This window comes from Diabrotica undecimpunctata, chromosome 5 (genome assembly GCF_040954645.1).
Source record: "Diabrotica undecimpunctata isolate CICGRU chromosome 5, icDiaUnde3, whole genome shotgun sequence".
Lineage (NCBI taxonomy): Eukaryota > Metazoa > Arthropoda > Insecta > Coleoptera > Chrysomelidae > Diabrotica > Diabrotica undecimpunctata.
This window is the reverse complement of record NC_092807.1, coordinates 3,891,749-3,912,872: the sequence shown is the minus strand read 5'-3', so window position 1 is coordinate 3,912,872 and position 21,124 is coordinate 3,891,749. Positions and strand designations below refer to the sequence as shown.

Below are 21,124 nucleotides of genomic sequence, written 5' to 3'. Positions count from 1 at the left end.
TTTGTTGGATAGGACAAATCCTATACAATAAAACGTGGCATGTAAACATTTTCGAATCGAAATGAAATCTAAGGTCAGATCGTAGAAATGATGGGAGAAGCATAGTTTTGCGAGAACTGATAGGATAAAACGTTACGTGAAAATACATATTCAGACAAGTCGTCCGATCTTGACTTATTTGACGACTAGTTCCACTGCAGTTCGTTTCATTTTTCCCAAAAAAAGCCTAATAATGTCAGATTTGCGGCAATGCACCCACGATTTTCTCGGGGAATTTATTGAATTGTATAAAAGTTTTTAAGTAGTTATGTTTTAAAACCAAGTAGATTGCATTACAGGTTTCAGGAATTATTTGGCTTAACGCTGGTTTGGATATTATGATTGTGAACTCCAAGTCCGTGACGCTGCGTCCTGTTGTAAGATATCTGAGAGTTGCTGTGAGTCTTTCATGGGGTGTAATGGCTTTTCTCATGAGGTGTCTTATTTCAATATGTATGGTGTTACCAACTCTAGCAATTGACAATAGGCTGAGGTGTCCATTCGCAAATAATTGCGCTAGTCATCTGGTTCGCCTCTTTTAGTAACGAGACGTGGGAATACTGGCTTCTTTTTAGAAGCCCACTCTCTTGACCATCTTGTCTTTTCCCTCTTCATCTCCTTTTTCCTCAGTCGTAGTATCTTTATAGTTAAAAAAATAAAAGAAAGCAGCCGTGTTTCCTCCATAATAAAAAAAAAACACTAAACAAACTTCACACAACTCAAGACTCTGAATTAGAAATGAGGTAGAAAACGGAAGGAAAAACGTAGTGTGTATACACTGGACAAAACGTACATTTTGTCGTAAGTTTTATATGACCCACAAAACGTACAATAAGACGTAGTGTGAAAACGGGCCTTTACGAAGCAGGTCCTTCTAATTTAGTCGATGATTTAGTAATTGTTAAGATGTCTTATTTGCAATTTTTTATTTTCTATTGATTTCTTGATTATTTGGGACACAGAGAAACTGAAGGAATCGTCAACATAGACGATGTTAATTTAAGAGTAGATAAAATAATGTGGACAGAAATAGATGGCCCGGAAGAAGTACATGAATTTGAATTTAGTGATAATCCAGGATTCAACATTGACGAAGAGCAATTACTTAGTCATGAACCGATTGATTTTTACTTATTAGTTGTTGATAATGGAATTCATTCTGGCTATGTGTAGCCAGAATGAATTCCATTTCTGTCATTCTGGACACATAGCCAGAATGACAGATGGGCGATGGACAAAGAGGTTATTGGAATGGAGGCCAAGGGAAGACAAGAGAAGCGTCGGTCGACCACCTACAAGATGGACTGACGATTTAAGAAGACTCGATAAAAACTGGATGAGAGCGGCGCAAGATAGACGGGGTTGGAAACATGAGGAAGAGGCCTATGTTCAGCAGTGGACTCTTGAGGCTGGATGATGAATGGAATTCAAGATTTGTTAATAACAGAAACAAATAGATATGCTTAACAGAAAGTAGTTGAGGGGATTGTAAATGAAACCATAAAAAATTATTTGCTTTTGTGGAAATAGCAAGACATAGATAGAGATAAATTAGTTAGTTTTTTAGCAGTTATAATGTCGATGAGATTAAACAAGAAACTAGAGTTGAGAGACTATTGTAGCAACAATCCACTTTATAAAAATGCGATTTCTCAAAGTTGCAGTTTTAGCAGGAACCTATTCGAGGTCCTTTTACATTGTTTTCACATTTCCGATAATGAAAATATTCCACTAAATAACAGACTATACAAAATCTCACCTCTTATAACAATCTTGAATAGTAAATTTTAGAAATCCGTCCGACACTGCATTATAGAGAAAGGGAATGGAGAAACATGCACACTTTGTTATAAATCTTTTTCAGAACGCGATGGAAGGCAATCCGCAATGAAAAATGCTAAAAAAGTACATACATGTTGTCCAGGATGCCCCTCTACTACTTTTATGTGCATTAAATGTTTTTTGATACCCATGCAAGTAGTGTTAAAATAGTTAATGTAATAGAATATCATAATATGTATATTTGTTGCAATATATTTTGTTCATGCATTACAAACTGTGTGGGACAACCTGGTGCACATTCTTCTTCTCATGGCGCCATCTCCTTTCGAAGGTTGGCGATCCAAATGGCAATTGTAGTTTTGGAAACTGCTGCGCAAAAGATTTCTGCGGATGAGCGGTCGAACCATCTCCTCAGGTCTTTCAGCCACGAGTTCTGGCGTCTTCCTACTGATATTTTGTTCTGTACTTTTCATTCCAGTATAACTTGAAGTAATTCGTATCTTTCGCATCTCAACACATGACCCAAGTATTGCATTTTCCTCTCTTTGATTATTCTAAGTAATTCTTTTTGTTTACACATGCGATAAAGTACCTCAACATTAGTAACTCTTTGTATCCATGCAATTCTCAACATTCGTCTGTATATGTACATCTCAAAGGCATCTATTCTTTTTTCTATTTCAGAGTTCATTGTCCAACTTTCACAGCCATACAGTAAGACAGAAAAAACGTAACATCTGATCATTCGGATTCTAAGCTGCAGACTAAGATCTGATCTTGTAAAAAATGTTTTCATGCTCATGAATGTTTTCCTTGCTTGTTCGATTCTTGATAGGATTTCTTTTTTTGGATTACACTGACTATTGATATTTGCTCCCAAATATTTTATAGAATTTATCTGTTCTATTATTTGACCCTTGGCATACACATGTACGTTTATTGGTGTCTTTGAAAATACTAAAGTTTTATGCTGGTGCATATGGTCTGGACTAAAACCAAGAACAAAAATTTTATCCACAGACCGTATGCACCAAAACACAATGTGTGCACAATGTTTTTTCCGTATTTTAATTGTCAGAACGTTAAATTGTCATGCACACACAAAAACTAATATAATTTTGATGTCAGAAGTACAAAAACATTCCTTTGGTCCGAGACAAAAGGAGCGCGTTTATGCTTTGGCGCTTAACGTGTTAAAATATCAATTGTAGAGATATAGATATATAAATAAAGAGATAATTAGGTTTTAAATTCATCTGTCTTCGACTGAGATTCAGATACTCCTGAGCGTAGAATTGTACAAAACATGGAATAGAGGAAATGGAAACTTTCGAAGTAGATTTGGGTCTAACAGATATATAATGATGTAACTACATATTAGGTCAATATAATGACGGCAGAAAATTATTAATTCATATTAAACCACAAACACTTTTAAACATTTGATATCAAATTATTTTTAAATTACCGAAAGACATATTAGATATCTGAAATTGGTCGTCCTCTATCTTTAATAAAACCTTTTTTACCTTTAAGTTCCAGAAATTCTAGAATAAACTTATATAAAATATTTTTCCCTCTACGACGTTCTTAAGTTTTGGTCCCCAAAGCTTAAGTGACTAAAAATTTTGCACGAGAATTTATTTTTTGCCGGGTTCGAAACTTTTCATATATTGTCGATATTTATTTAACTTCTTTCTTGTTTTTTGATTCGATACAATTTGAAAAACAACGTCAACGAATCGGTTAGTATTCATTAGGCTTTCTTTCGCCATTCAAAACGTCTCTTCTTCTTCTTGTAGTCTTAGAATGTCTGATTTGTTCAGGAAATAGTAAGTTGGTTGTCTACCCTTGAGATCCTTTACCACTCGAGTGGCTCCTGCTTTGATCAGGACTCTGCTGATGGATTCCATTTTTTCCACGCCCATTGCATAATGTAGAGCTGTTCTTTCGAGCTAGAAACAAACAAATCATTTTGTTAGTTAAATCATAAAAAAGTCTAAATTCAGTCTGAAAGTCACTAAATATTATAAAAATTATCGAAAACATCTACCAAAACAACAAAATGAAAGTTAGAACAAATGAAAATGAAAGATGGACAACTTACAGAACCTATAGAAATAGGCAGCGGAATAAGACAAAGAGATTGATTGAGCCCCATGCTCTTCAATTTGGTCATGGATGAAATCATTAAGAGCGTTAACAAAGGAAGAGGATATAGAATGAAAAACAAAGAAATAAAAATTCTCTGTTATGCAGACGATGCAATATTGATAGCCCAAGACGAAGATAGTCTGCAGAGACTAGTCCACAGATTTAACACAAGAGCAAAAGAATTTAATATGACAATCTCATCTTAGAAAACTAAATAATAGTAATCAGCAAGGAATCAACTAGATGTCAAATAGAAATTGATGGCATCAGTATTGAACAACTAATGGAAATAAAATACCTTGGAATTACACTGTCCAGCTATAAAGACCAGGACAAAGAAGTGAGAGATCAAGTACAAAAAGCAAATAGACTGGTAGGATGCCTTAATAACACTATATGGCGAAACAGACATATTAACACTGAGATGAAGTCCAGAAAGAATTTATAAAGCCAGCGTAAGACCAATAATGACATATGACCCAGAAACAAGACCCGACACAGCCACAACACAAACGCTACTGGAAACAGCAGAGATGAGGGTACTGAGAATAATTATAGAAAATACGCTAAAAGATCAAAAGAGACGTGAAGACATTAGAAGAAAATGTAACGCACAGTGTATAAATTAATGGACACAAAATAGAAAAAAAGAAAGGAATAACCACATAAGGAGAATGAAGGAGACCCGTGACATAAAAATAGCAAGAGATAAGTAACCAATCGGCAGAAGAAGTATCGGACGACAGCCCAAAAGATGGAGTGGCAACCTTCCATAGAGGTATTAGTCCGCCAATGAACAAGCAAAATTGCTTATAAAGAAGAAGAGGAAGAAGAAGAAGAAGAACAAGTTTTCAAAAAGCTAATTGTTGTTGACTTATCATCATAACCATCAATAAATGTCAGTTTCCCATTACAAACATACCAGCAGCGGTTATTACTTCAAAATTTTCAAATCAAAATATTCAGAAAACGGTACAGAGTATTGAGTTTTACCAAGTGAACCTTTTTTTGTAACATTGTATGATGTTTAACTTCACTTGGAATTTTAATTAATAATTCTACCCTTATAAAAGTTATGTTGAATAATAGTTCTGTATTCTTCTACTTCTACTTCTACATCCTGTATAGTGGATTTTGGAAGAGATATCATAAAGGACTTTTTCTAACCTCAAAATGATTTCCTTGATAATTTCAATAGTGTTCTTACATATACAGTTAAAGGGAAACGATGGGGTTATTTCCACCGTGCCCGTAGCCGCACCAAACCCCCGTGGTGACCTGTCGAGTTTTTGTTACAGGATTTGTTAGGTAGCTGATTCGTTTTTTGCCTCTTGTGGGGGTGAAAATTATATACATTTTTAATTAGCGGTTTATTTGCTTCCACGATCTTTTACGGTAACGCTTTACAACTTAAGCACTTATTGTACAACACTAAACTACTAAACTAACTTACTATGTATGTGCTCTTGTTGTGTGTCACGGGTAAGAGAGAGAGAGAGAGAGAGAGAGAGAGAGAGAGAGAGAGAGAGAGAGAGACGAGCTTCTTTAGCGACTTGTGTACTTGACAAGACTTTATTACTAGAGATGGCAAAGGGACGAGAGGTGTGCGGGCAGAAGAGGTGTCAAATAGGCTGACTAGCGTCTGGTCTTTTTTACTAATAGATATTTAATATTCACACTACAGAGGCGGCGTAAGGTTAAATTTGAGTAGTGAATAATTAGTTGGTTTTCCAACAACAGTATACAGTATTTTTAATTATATTACGGCGAAAATTAATACTTACTTGATAAGCAAACTATAGCTCTGTTTACATTTACATAACCCAACCAATATTTGACATATATTTATCTTATAGATAATGTTTATAGTTCTCCGGTAAGAAGACAAATAAAAGACGAAGGTACTATTTCTAGTATAAAAACAGCTATGAATAGAAATAAATCAAAGATTAATAGGAAAAAGAAGAAAGAATGGTTGGACACAGAATGCGAAAAAGAAATAGAGTTAAAGCGAATATATAGACAAAAGATGTTACAAACAAAAAATGATAATGATAAAGAAAGATATAATGGGCAAAGGAAATTAGTAAAGAAAATTTGCCGAAGAAAGAAAAGAGAGCTTTTAGAGAGTCAACTTCAAAATATGGAAGAAAAATACCAAAGGAAGGATATAAAAAATTTTTACAAAGATGTTAAAGAAATAAGAGGTTATAATTAAAAAACGACATATATTAAAGACAAAAAAGGTAATTTGATAGGAAATGAACAACAATAATTGGAGAGATGAAATCAATATTTCGAAGAATACCTGAACGGTGAAATAGAGGAGGAAAATGAACGAGAATCAATACAAATGGATGGAATATATATTGCAAGACCAACTAAAGATGCGGTTGAGGAAGTTTTAACTGCGATGAAAAACAATAAAAGCCCTGGAGAAAACTCCATAGCAGCAGAAAACTTAAAATATGGAGGAGACTACCTGATAGAAAAAAATTACAAGCTAATATGTCATATCTGGGAAGAGGAAATAATACCTAAGGAGTGGTGCAAGACTATAATATACCCAATACATATGAAGGGAGACCTGTCAAGTTGTGATAACCATAGAGCAATAGCACTCTTAGACGTCACATACAAAGTACTGGCAACCATATTAAAAAGAGAAATAGAATTATTACACAGAAAATATATTGGGAGACTATCAAGCTGGTTTTAGAAAAAATCGATCAACTAGTTCTGCTGAAACTATTTATGCTGAAACAAGTTCTCTCTGGTGCATATGAATACAATCTACCGACCCACCTTCTCTTTGTGGATTTTAAGGATGCTTATGACAATGTAGGTAGATCAAAACTGATGAAGGCACTATAGGAGTTCAAAAGTCCATCTTAGATAACCAGACTGGTACATATGACGCTTCAGAACACTACAAGCGCAGTTAAGATTAATGGATAGAAGAGCCAATACTTTAGAGTTCAGAAAGGTCTAATACAAGGGCTATATCCACCACGCAGTTTAATTTGGACCTTGAAAAGATAATAAGAGACAGCAGAGCGGGAACAATATTTAATAAGAGTCACCACTGTCTATTCTATGCTGATGATGTTGTACTTTTGGCTAGGAGAAGAAAAAAATTAGAAAAAATAGCTAAGAATCTTCTAGCAGCCGCAGGAAATATGGGATTAGAGATAAATATAAATAAAACAAAATACATAGAGCTGAAGAATAATCAAAACACAAGCAGAAAACTAAATATGGAAATTGCATTAGGGAGAGAAATTCTGGAAATTGAAGAGATGGAGGATTACATGTATCTAGGAGTTCTTGTGGCAAATAAATGCGAGGAAGAAAAGGAAATAGATTTACGAATAGCAAAAGGAAACAGGTGTGCAGGTCGTTTGCAAAGAATAATAAAATCGAAAGAGGTATCGAGAAATACAAAAATAAGGCTATATAAAACTATCCTGCGACCTAGTCTAACATATGGGTGCGAGGCATGGGTGTTAACAAACTACAACAGAAAATTTAAAATGGAAACGAAGAATATTAAGAAGAATTTTTGGAGGAAAGTTAACAGAAACAAGATGGGATCAAAGAACAAATGCTGAATTTTATGAAATGTTCGGCGAAGGGAGAATAAGCGATTTTGTTAAAGCTAGAAGATTGCAGTGGCTAGGTCATCTTGTTAGAATTTAGGACAGTAGACAGGTAAAGAACATAGCATGGAGAACAACGGAATATAAGAGAAAAAGAGGCAGAACGAGGAGAAGATGGAGAGAAACAGTTGTGGAGGATCTACAAGAAAAGAAGAGAAAGTTGGAGAATTACTAAGCTATGGGCCTGAAACGGCCTGCTACAAGCTTTTATATATACATATTTATTTCATTTTTTTTACTCACATTATCTCCTAGTTTTAGTGTGTCCGGAAAAGTATTAGCCAGATAGTCAACGATTTCCTCCTGTTGACACAACACCGCGATATGCAAAGTGCATCGTCCATAGCTATTTTTGCCTATAGCCAACAGTTTCCCACTTCCTGTATCGTTTTCGTCGGCCAGAAGCACGGTCACATCGTTGATGGAACCTTGACGAATAGCATGGTGAACCCTTTCCCTTTTTTCCTAAAAATAATTCATTAAAATATCTAAAATATACCGAAACAAATGGAGTAGTTTACCTCGAATGCTAGTATTGATTGTAGGAATGAAACTGTATCAGGTTGGTTTGCGTTGGATACTGCTTCAACAATTGGTACGTCTTCGTTATCGACTATATCTGTTATGTGATCATAGCCATCTAGTAATAGTTCCACTAGTTTATCAGTATCACCTGAAATGGAGGGTTGCTACATTAGTTTTGAAATAACATTGGTATAGATATGTCAATGTTAATATTGCCATATCAACGCAAATGGAGAACTCATGGCTAATATTTGTGCTTTTAACTAACTGAGAATCAATAATACATTTTTCGACCATAAGCTCCAGTATATATATATATATATATATATATATATATATATATATATATATATATATATATATATATATATTGTTATGATGTGTTTTTTGTTTGAATGATGAGCAATGAGTATTTTTAATAATATAATATATAGGGTTTTTATCGCGGTTCTCAAAGAATTAGCTTGTAAGTACTTTTTTAAATTATCTTTATTATAACTATTATGAAACACACATATATATCTAACCTAGTCAATGTAAATTTAAAATAAACTATCTTTAAATTGATATTCTTATAAAACTAATTAAATTCTATAGACAATCTAAAATTTAAACAAAACTATCTTCAAAATTGAAATTGTTATGACACTAACTAAATTATATTAACAAAATTTTGTACCTTTCTTTCACTGAATGCCTAAATGAACTATTTTCCACTAAGTATATAGATTCTAATCACCACTGAATGTCTTCGTACTTCAGTTATCCTTGTTTTTTGTGAAATTACTTTTTTCAATTATCAGCTTCTACCAATTTAAGATATATTTTTCTTCACCAGCATCTATACACCACCAACCAAACCAGCAAACACCATTTATATTTATTCTTCTTTTCAATATACCAATATCCAATTATTATAAGTTGATTTATACTAATCTCCAACCATAATATAATTTAATTTCTTCCAATATACTTTTTTTAATCTTCAATAATTATTTGTGTATAATTATAAATGTACATTAAATTATATGCATAATTTTTGATCTTCATTTAACTCACTATATTAAACAATTGGACTATCTCCAACTAACTTTCATATTTCTTATAAAACTGCTTGACTGATTTACTAAAACTGTGAACAATTGACTTCACTAATTAATTGTGTCTATCTTCTACTAACTTTCATAATAAACTGCTTGACTTCTAACTAAAAACTCCTAAAACTGCCAAAAAACTCTTCTGACTGCACTATCTACAACTTTTCTGACTAAAAACTTTCAAAAACTGCCTCTTCTGAATAAAAACTCCATCTTGAATCCAAATCACGGGTATTTATATCTTTTGGACATTCTAGAACCATCTCGTAAGATATCATGTTCTATTCAGTTCTATTTAATACATGTCTGAATTTTCTGGAACAAACCATTTCGCAAACATGGCCATCTCCGGAGATCCAGAGAATTCCATTCTTTTCTATTAATAATTTTGTTTACATTTAGGCTTTTCAGATCAGAATATATAATTAAATTAGTAACTTAACATTCTAATTTAATAAAATACACATTTCAAACAATATATTATTATAATCCACTTTATATTCGTAAATATTCTTAAACGTCACTTCAGAGTATAAATATCTGTCAATCTCCGAGAGTATTTTTGGTTGCCTAAGCACATGGCTCACTTATATATATTTACAATATTAAAATACACTTTTTTACAATTATTATATGCTAATTTATTAAAAATGCCCTCACATAAATATATTTTTATTAAATTCTCTAGTATATAACTTATTTAAAACAACCAAATATCTAATATTATGTAGTATATAACTTATAAATTATTTTCTATAAACCCTAATTGTCACAATACCCCAAAAATAATATTTAAAATAAATAATTTACTTATTATTTTTTTAAATATTAATTTTCTCATACCTTATTAAATTTAATAAATCAATTTTTTTTTTTTTATTTATAATGTGTTAAATACATCCCTGTTCGCTGTCTATGTCAAAACAGAGAACAACGGAGCACAGTTCGGCTATTCTATGGTCAAACTGTCATGTCAAATGGAGAGAATAAAATATAACCTTAATTAAAAATATAATGGATATTGTGTTCTGTTTATTTATAGACAAAATCTAGGAATTATTTCCATTCAAAATAACTTTCATCAATATAAATTGGTAAGTTTTTCCACTTTTTATAAAGACATTTACACAATCAATTCTGTATCTAACCCCAAATTATGATTTTTAGGGTACCAAACAATTTCCATATGTACAAAATTCAACAAGTATGATGTCAAATTGATTCTAAATAATGAAATCTACCATCTACCATTTAACAAATCAAGTCTATTGAATAAAATGGATATATCAGTAAGTTATTATTGTTATTATATTTGTGTTAAAGGTATAGAAATCATTATTCAATCTCTTCATGATATTGAAAAATGTCGTTGATATGAAATATGCCTCTTAGTCTGTTCTCTGCATCTATTAACACATAACTATTTAGTCCATTCTGATTTTCAATTGTATATGGACCTTCAAACATTGGTTGTAATTTCTTACAACGATTTTCTTTAACATTACTTTTTCTAAGTGAACGAATTAACACTTGGTCTCCTTTTTGAAATGTGATTGGTTTTTTTATATTTCGATTTTGTCTTCTGATATATTTTTCAGCTTTCCTCCTAATTCGGTTATTCACTTTCTGCATTACCTGTTCTAACATATCCTGATTATATTCACTAATCCACTTTCTGTTTCCTATATGGCCAAACATTAAATATTCTGGTACTTCCTCTGTATTCAAATTATGTGTATTATTTAAAAAATATTCTACTTGTGGTATATGTTGCTGACAAGTTTCATGTTGGTTTTGGCACAGTATCCTTAAATATTTTATAACTTCTTTAATATATCTTTCTGCAGGATTTGCCTGAGGATGTCTGATACTTGTAAAATGAATGTTGATTCCCTTTTTCTCACAAAATGTCCGAAATTTTTGGTTGTTAAAATATGTAGCATTATCTATTATGCAATTTCTAAATGGTCCTATTTCTTCGAAAAATTGATTAATATATAATTTTAATGTTTTAACATTTGTTCTAGAGCAGGGATATAGTTTAATAAATTTTGTATATAAATCAACTATCACTAGTATATGCTTTTTTCCTGTTGGACTGAGAACTAAATTTGAAATAAAATCCATGGAAACTGTATTTAGTTTTTCATATACAACATTAGATTTATATGTGTTCTGGTTTTTGAAATTCTTTTCTTTGTTTAGTTGACATATTGGGCATTGGTTAGTAATTTCCTTTGCTATACTTATGTCATTCTTTGCAAAATAATTGTCCCTAAATAACATCCATAGCTTTCTTGAACCAATATGCATATAATTGTTATGTAAATTTTTCAATATTTTCTTTGCTAAAGTTCTAGTTATTACATATACTTCTATGCCATTTATTATTTTATAATATACCCCATCTTTCCTAAGGACTTTTTGTTTTTCACTCAAATTGATCTGATCTCTTATAATTTCTTCTTTAGAATATAATCCAGTACTTTCTACTAATTGATTTAATCCAATTTTTATTGTTCGCTGCGCTTTTTGTGATGTATTTTCTAACCTTGATAAAGCATCTGCCACTATATTGGATTTTCCAGAAATGTATTTGATTTCAAAGCAGTATTCACTAAGTATTAGACTCCACCGATGTATTCTACTGTTTCCATATTTGTTATTTAATATAGATGTTAAAGCTTGGTGATCTGTTTCTATTGTAAATTCATTACCCAACTAATAAAATCTTAATTTTGTGACACAGTGTATTATACTTGCTAGTTCTAATTCTGAAACCGAGTAACCCTTTTCATGTGGCTTTGTAATTCTTGAAATGAATTGTATTGGGTATTCGACCCCATCATGTATTTGTAATAATACCCCTGATAATCTCTCTATGGATGCATCTGTTCTTAATATGAATGGCTGTGTGTAGTCAGGATAGTATATTTTCAAATTTGACAGAAAAATGTTTTTAATTTCTTGGAATGCTAGTTCTCTTCTCTGATCCCATCTCCATTTTACACCTTTTCTCAGTAGTTCAAGTAATGGAATTTCTTTTATACTTAGATCTGGTATCATCCTTTTATAATAATTAATTATTCCAATAAATCCTCTTAAAGTTCTTAAATTGTGTGGTGTTTTATATTCCTGAATGACTTGTGTCCGTTCTGGATCCATTTCGATTCCCTTAGTGTTAAGTTTATAACCTAGATATATGACTTCTTTTTGAAAAAATGTACATTTTTCTTGATTTATTTTTAGTCCAACTTTGTCTAATCTATTTATTATAGTTTTTAGGTGTTTCTCATGATCTTCAGCCGTTTTAGAAAAAATTAATATATCATCAATGTAGTGAATTACAAAATGTTCATATTGATCCAAAATATCATGAAGACATCTACATAGAGCACTGCAAGATGATTGAAGTCCAAATGGTACTACTTTGAATTGATATACTACTCCATCTATCTGAAATCCTGTATACTGTCTACTTTTTCTTTCTAGAGGTATTAACCAAAAACTATGCTGTAAATCGATTTTAGTGAAAAATGACATTCCTGTAATTCTTCCTAGTATTCCATCTATACTCATTGGTGCTTCAAATTGCTTTTCAGTGATTTTGTTAATATTCCTTGCATCCAAACATAACCTGATTTCACCTGATCTTTTACGCACTACTACTATAGGATTTATAAAACGTGTGTCTGCCTTCTCAATGATTCCATCTTCTAACATATTATTAATTGTTTTGTTTACTTCTTCTCTGTATTTATATGGTATTGGGTATGATTTTGTTTTAAAATCTTTTTCCTCCTTAACTCTTATACTATGGATATAATTCTGTGCAATTCTATTTTCTTTATTGACAAGTCCCTTGTGTTGCTGCAATATGGAAATGACTATTGATTTATATTCTTCAGGGCAATTTAAAACTTTCATCATATCTTCTTTTTTACAAATAACATTATTCTTCATTATGTACTCATTATTCCTTGCTTCCAATTTTACGCACTCCGCCTCGTAGGCATCCATCTGCTTAAAATTTCCATTCCTTAAATATTCACTACAATAATTATTCTTTACATTCTTTTGGGACATTTCCCTATCATCAAAATACATTTCTTCTTCATAAACATCATTATTTTCTTTTAATAATATCCTATCAACTCTTATTCCTTCTTCTACCTCATCTTTCTGCATAAATTTAATTATTTGCCCTTCCAAAGTTACCCTTCTTTCTTCAAAATCTATCTTTACTTTCTTCTTTTCCAATTCATCATTTCCCATTAATATATCAACACATAAATCCTTGACAATAAATCCTTGCATATTAATTTCTTTATTAAGAATATTAATTTTAAAATTGGCTAGTTTATCAATTTCACCCAACTTCTTATTATTTGCACCAATAATTTTAATTTTTGGAATCTTTATTATATCTGATAGTTTTAATGTATTAAAAATAAAATTCTCCGAGACTAAAGTACTTTCTGAACCAGTATCTATCATAATTTTAATCATTTTATTTTTGGCCAAAGCATTTATATAAATTAAATTAATAGAGTCAATAATTTTATCCTCATCTAAAGAAATAAATTCAGAAGGTTTTTCATAATAGCAATGGCCTAACTTGTAATTCAGAAAGTTTACTGCACAAAATTTTGATTATTAGAATTGTCAGATTGTATCTGACCACTTGAATCTGATGTCCTATGTCCTTCCCTACTATGACTTCTACTCACATTTTCCTGCCTTGTAGTACTTCGTTCCCTGTCTTCGCAGCTTCTATTCCTTCGAACACAATTTACCTGTCTGTTATAGTTAGGTCGCTCTGTATTTCTTCTATTGTTAAAATCTTGTCTATTATTATTAGTACTGTTATTAAAATGTTGTCTATTATAATTAGTATTATTATTAAAATTTTGTCTATTATAACTAGTATTATTATTAAAGTTCTGTCTATTTGGATTAGTGTTAGTATTATTAAAATTTTGTAAATTATCACCATACCTAGTATTATTGTTATATGATTGTCTATATTGTTGATTATCATTTTTATTATATTGAAAAGTATTGTTGTTTTTTCTGTTGTTATTATTACTTGTCATATTGCCTCTTTGTATTCTTTGAATAAAATTAATAAAACTATCTATTGTTTGAATATTTTGTACAGTTACGGTTTGCACAACATCAGCATCAAAATGTCTAGATACATTTAAGACTGTTTCATCCTCTCTAAGTGGTGGTTCTAAATATTTTGCAACTGTTATCAATTTCAATGCATAATCTACCATATTTGATTTTAAATTTTGATTATACTTTCCAAAATATAGAATTTCTCTAAACTTGGCTTGCTCTAATTCACCCCAATAATAATTTAAAAATTTATTTTCAAATGTTTGAAAATTATCTAAATCAATCTCAATACTAGCAAACCAAGTTGCTGCATTGTCATTTAATGTCATTCTAATATAATCTTTAATATCATTAATATTATTCACAAATCTTAATTTATGTTTTAAACTATTTATGTATACTCTAGGATGCAAATTTTTTATATTACCAGAGAATTTAATCCCAGTCTCATTTGTTAAATTTAAGTAAGGTCTCCCTATGTCTCTCATTTGTGAAATATCATCTATTCTCTGTTCCACAATTCTTATTTGATTACTATTTATTTGGATATTTTGTTGTATATCGTCTAATTTTTCTTCTGTGTTTCTCCTGTCTTCGTTAATTTTTACTTCTAAGTTACATTTCTGTAACTCTATTTTCTGTTCTATATCTATTTTATTATCTTGAATAATCCTCTTTACTTCTGTCCTCTCATTGTCTATCCTTTTCTTGTAGTCATTCCGTATACTTTTTATTTCATTTGCTACTTTTTTCTCTGCAGCTTCAAGTTTTTTATCCATTTGTTTTTCCATTTGTTTTACAATTTTATTATTATTATCTTCTATTTTCTTTTCTAATTTTCTATAATTCTCTTCCAATTTCTGTTCCATTTTTTTCATGTCTTTTTTGACTTCTTGTGAATTCTGTTCCATTTTTTGTTCTATTTTTTTCATGTCTTCTTTGACTTCTTTTGAATTCTCTTCCAATTTTTTTATGTCTTCTTTGATTTCTTTTGAATTCTCTTCTATTGTCTTGTTCATCTGCATCATTAATGACATCAAAGCTGCCATATTGACATTTTCCTCTCTTTCTGGATTCATTTCTGCAGTATCTTGTGGAACTTGAACTAAACTCTCCTCTTGTATAGGTTGTGTTTCTACTTCCACATCTTCTTCATTCTTTTTGCTTCTTGTACCTTTCTTTCCTTGAGACATTTTGAGACTTTACTTGTTCAAATATAATTAATAATAAAATCTATTATTTTTTCTTTCTACTGATAATTAATTTAATTATATGAGAGCACTTATCTTCCCAAACTAATTCTTTTAAATAGAGAGCCCCACGTTGGGCGCCAAATTTGTTATGATGTGTTTTTTGTTTGAATGATGAGCAATGAGTATTTTTAATAATATAATATATAGGGTTTTTATCGCGGTTCTCAAAGAATTAGCTTGTAAGTACTTTTTTAAATTATCTTTATTATAACTATTATGAAACACACATATATATCTAACCTAGTCAATGTAAATTTAAAATAAACTATCTTTAAATTGATATTCTTATAAAACTAATTAAATTCTATAGACAATCTAAAATTTAAACAAAACTATCTTCAAAATTGAAATTGTTATGACACTAACTAAATTATATTAACAAAATTTTGTACCTTTCTTTCACTGAATGCCTAAATGAACTATTTTCCACTAAGTATATAGATTCTAATCACCACTGAATGTCTTCGTACTTCAGTTATCCTTGTTTTTTGTGAAATTACTTTTTTCAATTATCAGCTTCTACCAATTTAAGATATATTTTTCTTCACCAGCATCTATACACCACCAACCAAACCAGCAAACACCATTTATATTTATTCTTCTTTTCAATATACCAATATCCAATTATTATAAGTTGATTTATACTAATCTCCAACCATAATATAATTTAATTTCTTCCAATATACTTTTTTTAATCTTCAATAATTATTTGTGTATAATTATAAATGTACATTAAATTATATGCATAATTTTTGATCTTCATTTAACTCACTATATTAAACAATTGGACTATCTCCAACTAACTTTCATATTTCTTATAAAACTGCTTGACTGATTTACTAAAACTGTGAACAATTGACTTCACTAATTAATTGTGTCTATCTTCTACTAACTTTCATAATAAACTGCTTGACTTCTAACTAAAAACTCCTAAAACTGCCAAAAAACTCTTCTGACTGCACTATCTACAACTTTTCTGACTAAAAACTTTCAAAAACTGCCTCTTCTGAATAAAAACTCCATCTTGAATCCAAATCACGGGTATTTATATCTTTTGGACATTCTAGAACCATCTCGTAAGATATCATGTTCTATTCAGTTCTATTTAATACATGTCTGAATTTTCTGGAACAAACCATTTCGCAAACATGGCCATCTCCGGAGATCCAGAGAATTCCATTCTTTTCTATTAATAATTTTGTTTACATTTAGGCTTTTCAGATCAGAATATATAATTAAATTAGTAACTTAACATTCTAATTTAATAAAATACACATTTCAAACAATATATTATTATAATCCACTTTATATTCGTAAATATTCTTAAACGTCACTTCAGAGTATAAATATCTGTCAATCTCCGAGAGTATTTTTGGTTGCCTAAGCACATGGCTCACTTATATATATTTACAATATTAAAATACACTTTTTTACAATTATTATATGCTAATTTATTAAAAATGCCCTCACATAAATATATTTTTATTAAATTCTCTAGTATATAACTTATTTAAAACAACCAAATATCTAATATTATGTAGTATATAACTTATAAATTATTTTCTATAAACCCTAATTGTCACAATATATATATATATATATATATATATATATATATATATATATATATACTATATAGATAATAAAATTCGAATTTTCAATGATATGTTAGTTTCGCTGTTTGATAAACATGCTCCCTATGTTGAATCAAGAATTACAAAGCCACCTGCTCCGTGGCTAACACCCACAATACAGAATATGATGAAAACTCGTAATGCTGCTTTAGCCAAATATAAGAAAACTAAAAACGTCTTAGACTATAGTTACTATAAAGATCTTCGAAACGCCGTTACTAACGCAGTCCGTTTGGAGAAGAATGGTTACTTAAATTATCGGTCTGCCTCTTTGAATAAAAAAGATCTTTGGAAAGCTGTGAGGTTATTCAAAATTGTAAATAAACCAGTTATAGAGATCCCTCAGGAGCTTAAAGATCCTATATCTATAAATAATTATTTTACATCTGTCTTTAGCCCTGTAAATTGTTGTCCTGAGACAACCCAATGGTATCAGTCAAATATTTTCAACCCAGATATTATTTTCTCGTTTAAAATGGCCACTATTGATGAAATTAAATCACTTATATTGGGGTTAAAATCGGAAGCTGTTGGATGTGATAATATTTCTGCAAAGATGCTACAACTCTCCCTTTCTATTACTGCTCCTTATATTACGCACATTATAAATTGTTGTTTGGAGGTAGGTTATTTTCCGGACACTTGGAAATACGCTTTGGTAAAACCACTGCCCAAATCAAATAAACCTGAATCACTTAATGATCTTCGCCCAATAAGCATCCTACCGGGACTGTCAAAAATTTTAGAAAAGGTTATCTATAAACAGATATACGATTATATTTTCAGAAATAATGTAGTTACGTGTATACAATCAGGCTTTAGAAAAGAGTTTAGTACAACGACCCTGCTTCTTGACTTAACCGATAATATACTTCGATCATTTGATGAAGGAAAAGCAACCTCAGTCATCTTGCTTGATTTTTCTAAAGCCTTCGACACTATTGATCACGCTCTTCTGTGTGCTAAATTGAAATATTTTGGATTTGATGATACCTCCTTACAGTTTTTCAAATTTTATTTGGTAAATCGTTATCAGAAGGTCATAATCGATAATAGTTCATCAGAATTTGCATCTGTCAATTCAGGGTTCGGTTCTTGGTCCTCTTCTTTTTTCAATATATATATCCGACCTGTATAAATCTTTAAATAATCTGAAATTGCACTCTTTTGCAGATGACACACAACTGTATTTCTCTTTTGAACCTAACTCTGTAAATCAAGCGTCACAAAAAATAAATCAGGATTTGGAATCTATTTGTACTTACTCCACTAGACATAATCTTAAACTGAATGCTAAAAAATGTAATTCTTTGTTATATTGTTCAAAAAATTATAAAGCCACTGTTCAGGATAACTTAAAACTAATTATAAAAAATGAACCTCTAAAAAATGTTAATAGTTGCAGAAACTTAGGAGTCATATATGACTACGCTACGTTTTCAAGAGCATGTCACCCTTTTAGTAAAAAAGTGCTATTTAGTTATGCGTCAACTGTATAGAAGCAAAGGCATTTTAAACTTTAAATTGCGTAAGTTACTTTGTGAAACTATGGTTATGTCAATTCTTAATTATGGGCTCTTGGTATTTTACCCTTGCTTAGATCAAGTTACGAAATTGAGGTTGCAAAAAATTCAAAATAATTGTTGCAGATTTGTTTTTGGCATAAGAAAATATGATCGTGTATCATGCAAAATTAAAGAACTTAAATGGCTAACAATAGATAATTTATACAAATATCACCTCGTCTCATTGATATATCGAATTATTTCGTCGTCAAATCCTATTTATTTAAGGAACAAATTAGTATTTCGTGAAGACGCTCATAATCTGGATCTGAGATATCCTCATAGTCTTATGCTGCCAAGATATAGACTAGCTATTTTCCAGCGATCGTTTACTTACAATGCTGTTTTAGTGTTTAATAGTTTAACAAAAAATTTAAGAGGTAAATCTCTTGATTTCATGAAGCGGCATTATAAGAAATTTTTACTACAATCGCAGTAACGTTATTATTATTATATAGTATATTGTTGTCGTAATTGTTACCATTAGAATTTTTAGAATTTTTTTTTGTTTTTATTTATCATTAATATCATTTATCACATAACATCACAAATTATTTTCTTTATCTTATTTTTCTAGTAGCCACATGACTATTTCTACCATTTCAATATTATATTATTATTTATGTCAATTTATAAATAATTTTTTTTTCATGTTCTACTTATTTCAAACTGATTTTGTAAACTTGAGGTTAAGTGGAGTAGCTCTAGCTAGACTTCGCCTCATGTATCTCTTGTTTGCAAATTTTTACAGACTAAATAAAGGCAATTTATTATTATTATTATTATATATTTATATATATATATATATATATATATATATATATAGAAAAGAAATTTAATCTTTGCAGATTAGTTAAATAGTAAACTCTTAAATATTGGGGAAATCTGCAAGAAATACTCTAATGTGTATCAATTGTTTCGCCGAACGTTTTCGCCAAAGAGAATTAATTTGGCTTCTTCAGGGCTGAAAGAGAATAAATTATAATTAGCTACCATATATTATCTATTAAAACATTATTGATCTTACCGTAACTTAGAATTGTAGAGTTAGAATATTAAAAAACTTTGCTAGTAACATAGTGGTGTTTTTTGTTACTATGTGCAAAAAAAGTTTTTTATAAGAATTGAAATGTATGGTAGCTTCGAACTTGACACGTAAAGGCTTACCCAAGGTTAATCGAAAAACCCAATGCAACTACATTTAAAAGGAGGTAATTCTTTGAAATGTCGGCAATAACTAAATTTTGATTTTAAATAGTTAAAAGTGAGGTTCTGTTTAAGCCAGAACGCAAGCGCTGACAACTTCATTATAATTGGTATGAATCTTTATGTCGTTAAGGTTCATTGGTAAAAAACGAATAAATTTAAATCCCAGTAAAGGGAAATATTATTTTGATTTTCTTTATTTAATTATATTATTGTTCATGTATTATTGAATCTTATTGAGACGTATCTAAGAAAAGCAAGGGAATGTTATATATTTTTTGTTAATGAAAATTAATTATAAAGGTATGTTAGTTGTTAATGGATATATCAGTCAAATTAGTAATCTGTGATATAGTATTGTTCTTGGTATCTGATTTAAGTAACAGGTGGTATATATCGCTTAGATTCTTGATGTCACTCTTAACATTAATGGAGAAATCGTTAAGAAAAATATAGGACATTTCAATGAACTCTCTTTTAGATTTATTGTTCTCACGGTGGAGAATTGTGGTGTTGGTATAGTCCATGAGATGACCAGTGGAATGGACATGTTTGGCTAATGCACAACGGTCAGGGTGAAGTCGAGAATCACTTTTGTGTAATGTAATACGTGATTTCAATAATTGAGATGTTTGACCGATGTAGGAATTGTTGCAAGAGAGACATGGAATGTTGTAGACAATATTACTAAGCCTATCTATGGGAGTCTTATCTTTTATCTTAGAATAAAGATTATTAATTGTTAGGGCTGATCTACAAGCTACATTAAGTTTAATGTTGTTATTATTATTGCCAAAGCTATTTTCAACACTTTTCAGAATCCTTGTTAACCCCGGAGTGATATCTTTGAAATATGGTAATGAAAAATATTTGTTTATAGGAGTATCAGAGACTGGGTTCCCACTTAAGACATCAGGATCAGCATTGTTAGTCGCGAAGGAAGGTGAAATATCTTCGTCATGGATAGTATTAAACAAAATCTTATTAACTAATGGTGTTGGATAAGCGTTTGAAATAAAAAGTTTCTGTAGGATTTGTAAGTTTTTTGTATGAAATGAAGGATCTGATAGTTTTGTTACTCTATTT

The 21,124-nt window shown here is 30.4% G+C and overlaps 1 protein-coding gene across 4 annotated transcripts in view; it reads right to left on the bottom strand.

The window, feature by feature from the left end:
• Positions 1-1,982: 1,982 nt before the first annotated feature.
• LOC140440990 (uncharacterized) overlaps positions 1,983-21,124 on the bottom strand; it is a 141,497-nt gene continuing 122,355 nt past the window's right edge. For 3 of the 4 annotated variants that reach the window (XM_072531356.1, XM_072531358.1, XM_072531357.1), the window contains 3 exons: positions 8,156-8,307; positions 7,878-8,099; positions 3,597-3,776 (listed from right to left, as the gene is read on the bottom strand). In XM_072531356.1, the coding sequence (XP_072387457.1) occupies positions 3,597-3,776; positions 7,878-8,099; positions 8,156-8,307 (554 nt within the window). Of the gene's footprint in view, positions 3,777-7,877; positions 8,100-8,155; positions 8,308-21,124 lie in introns of all 4 variants that reach the window. The other variant, XM_072531359.1, reaches the window with a different exon arrangement.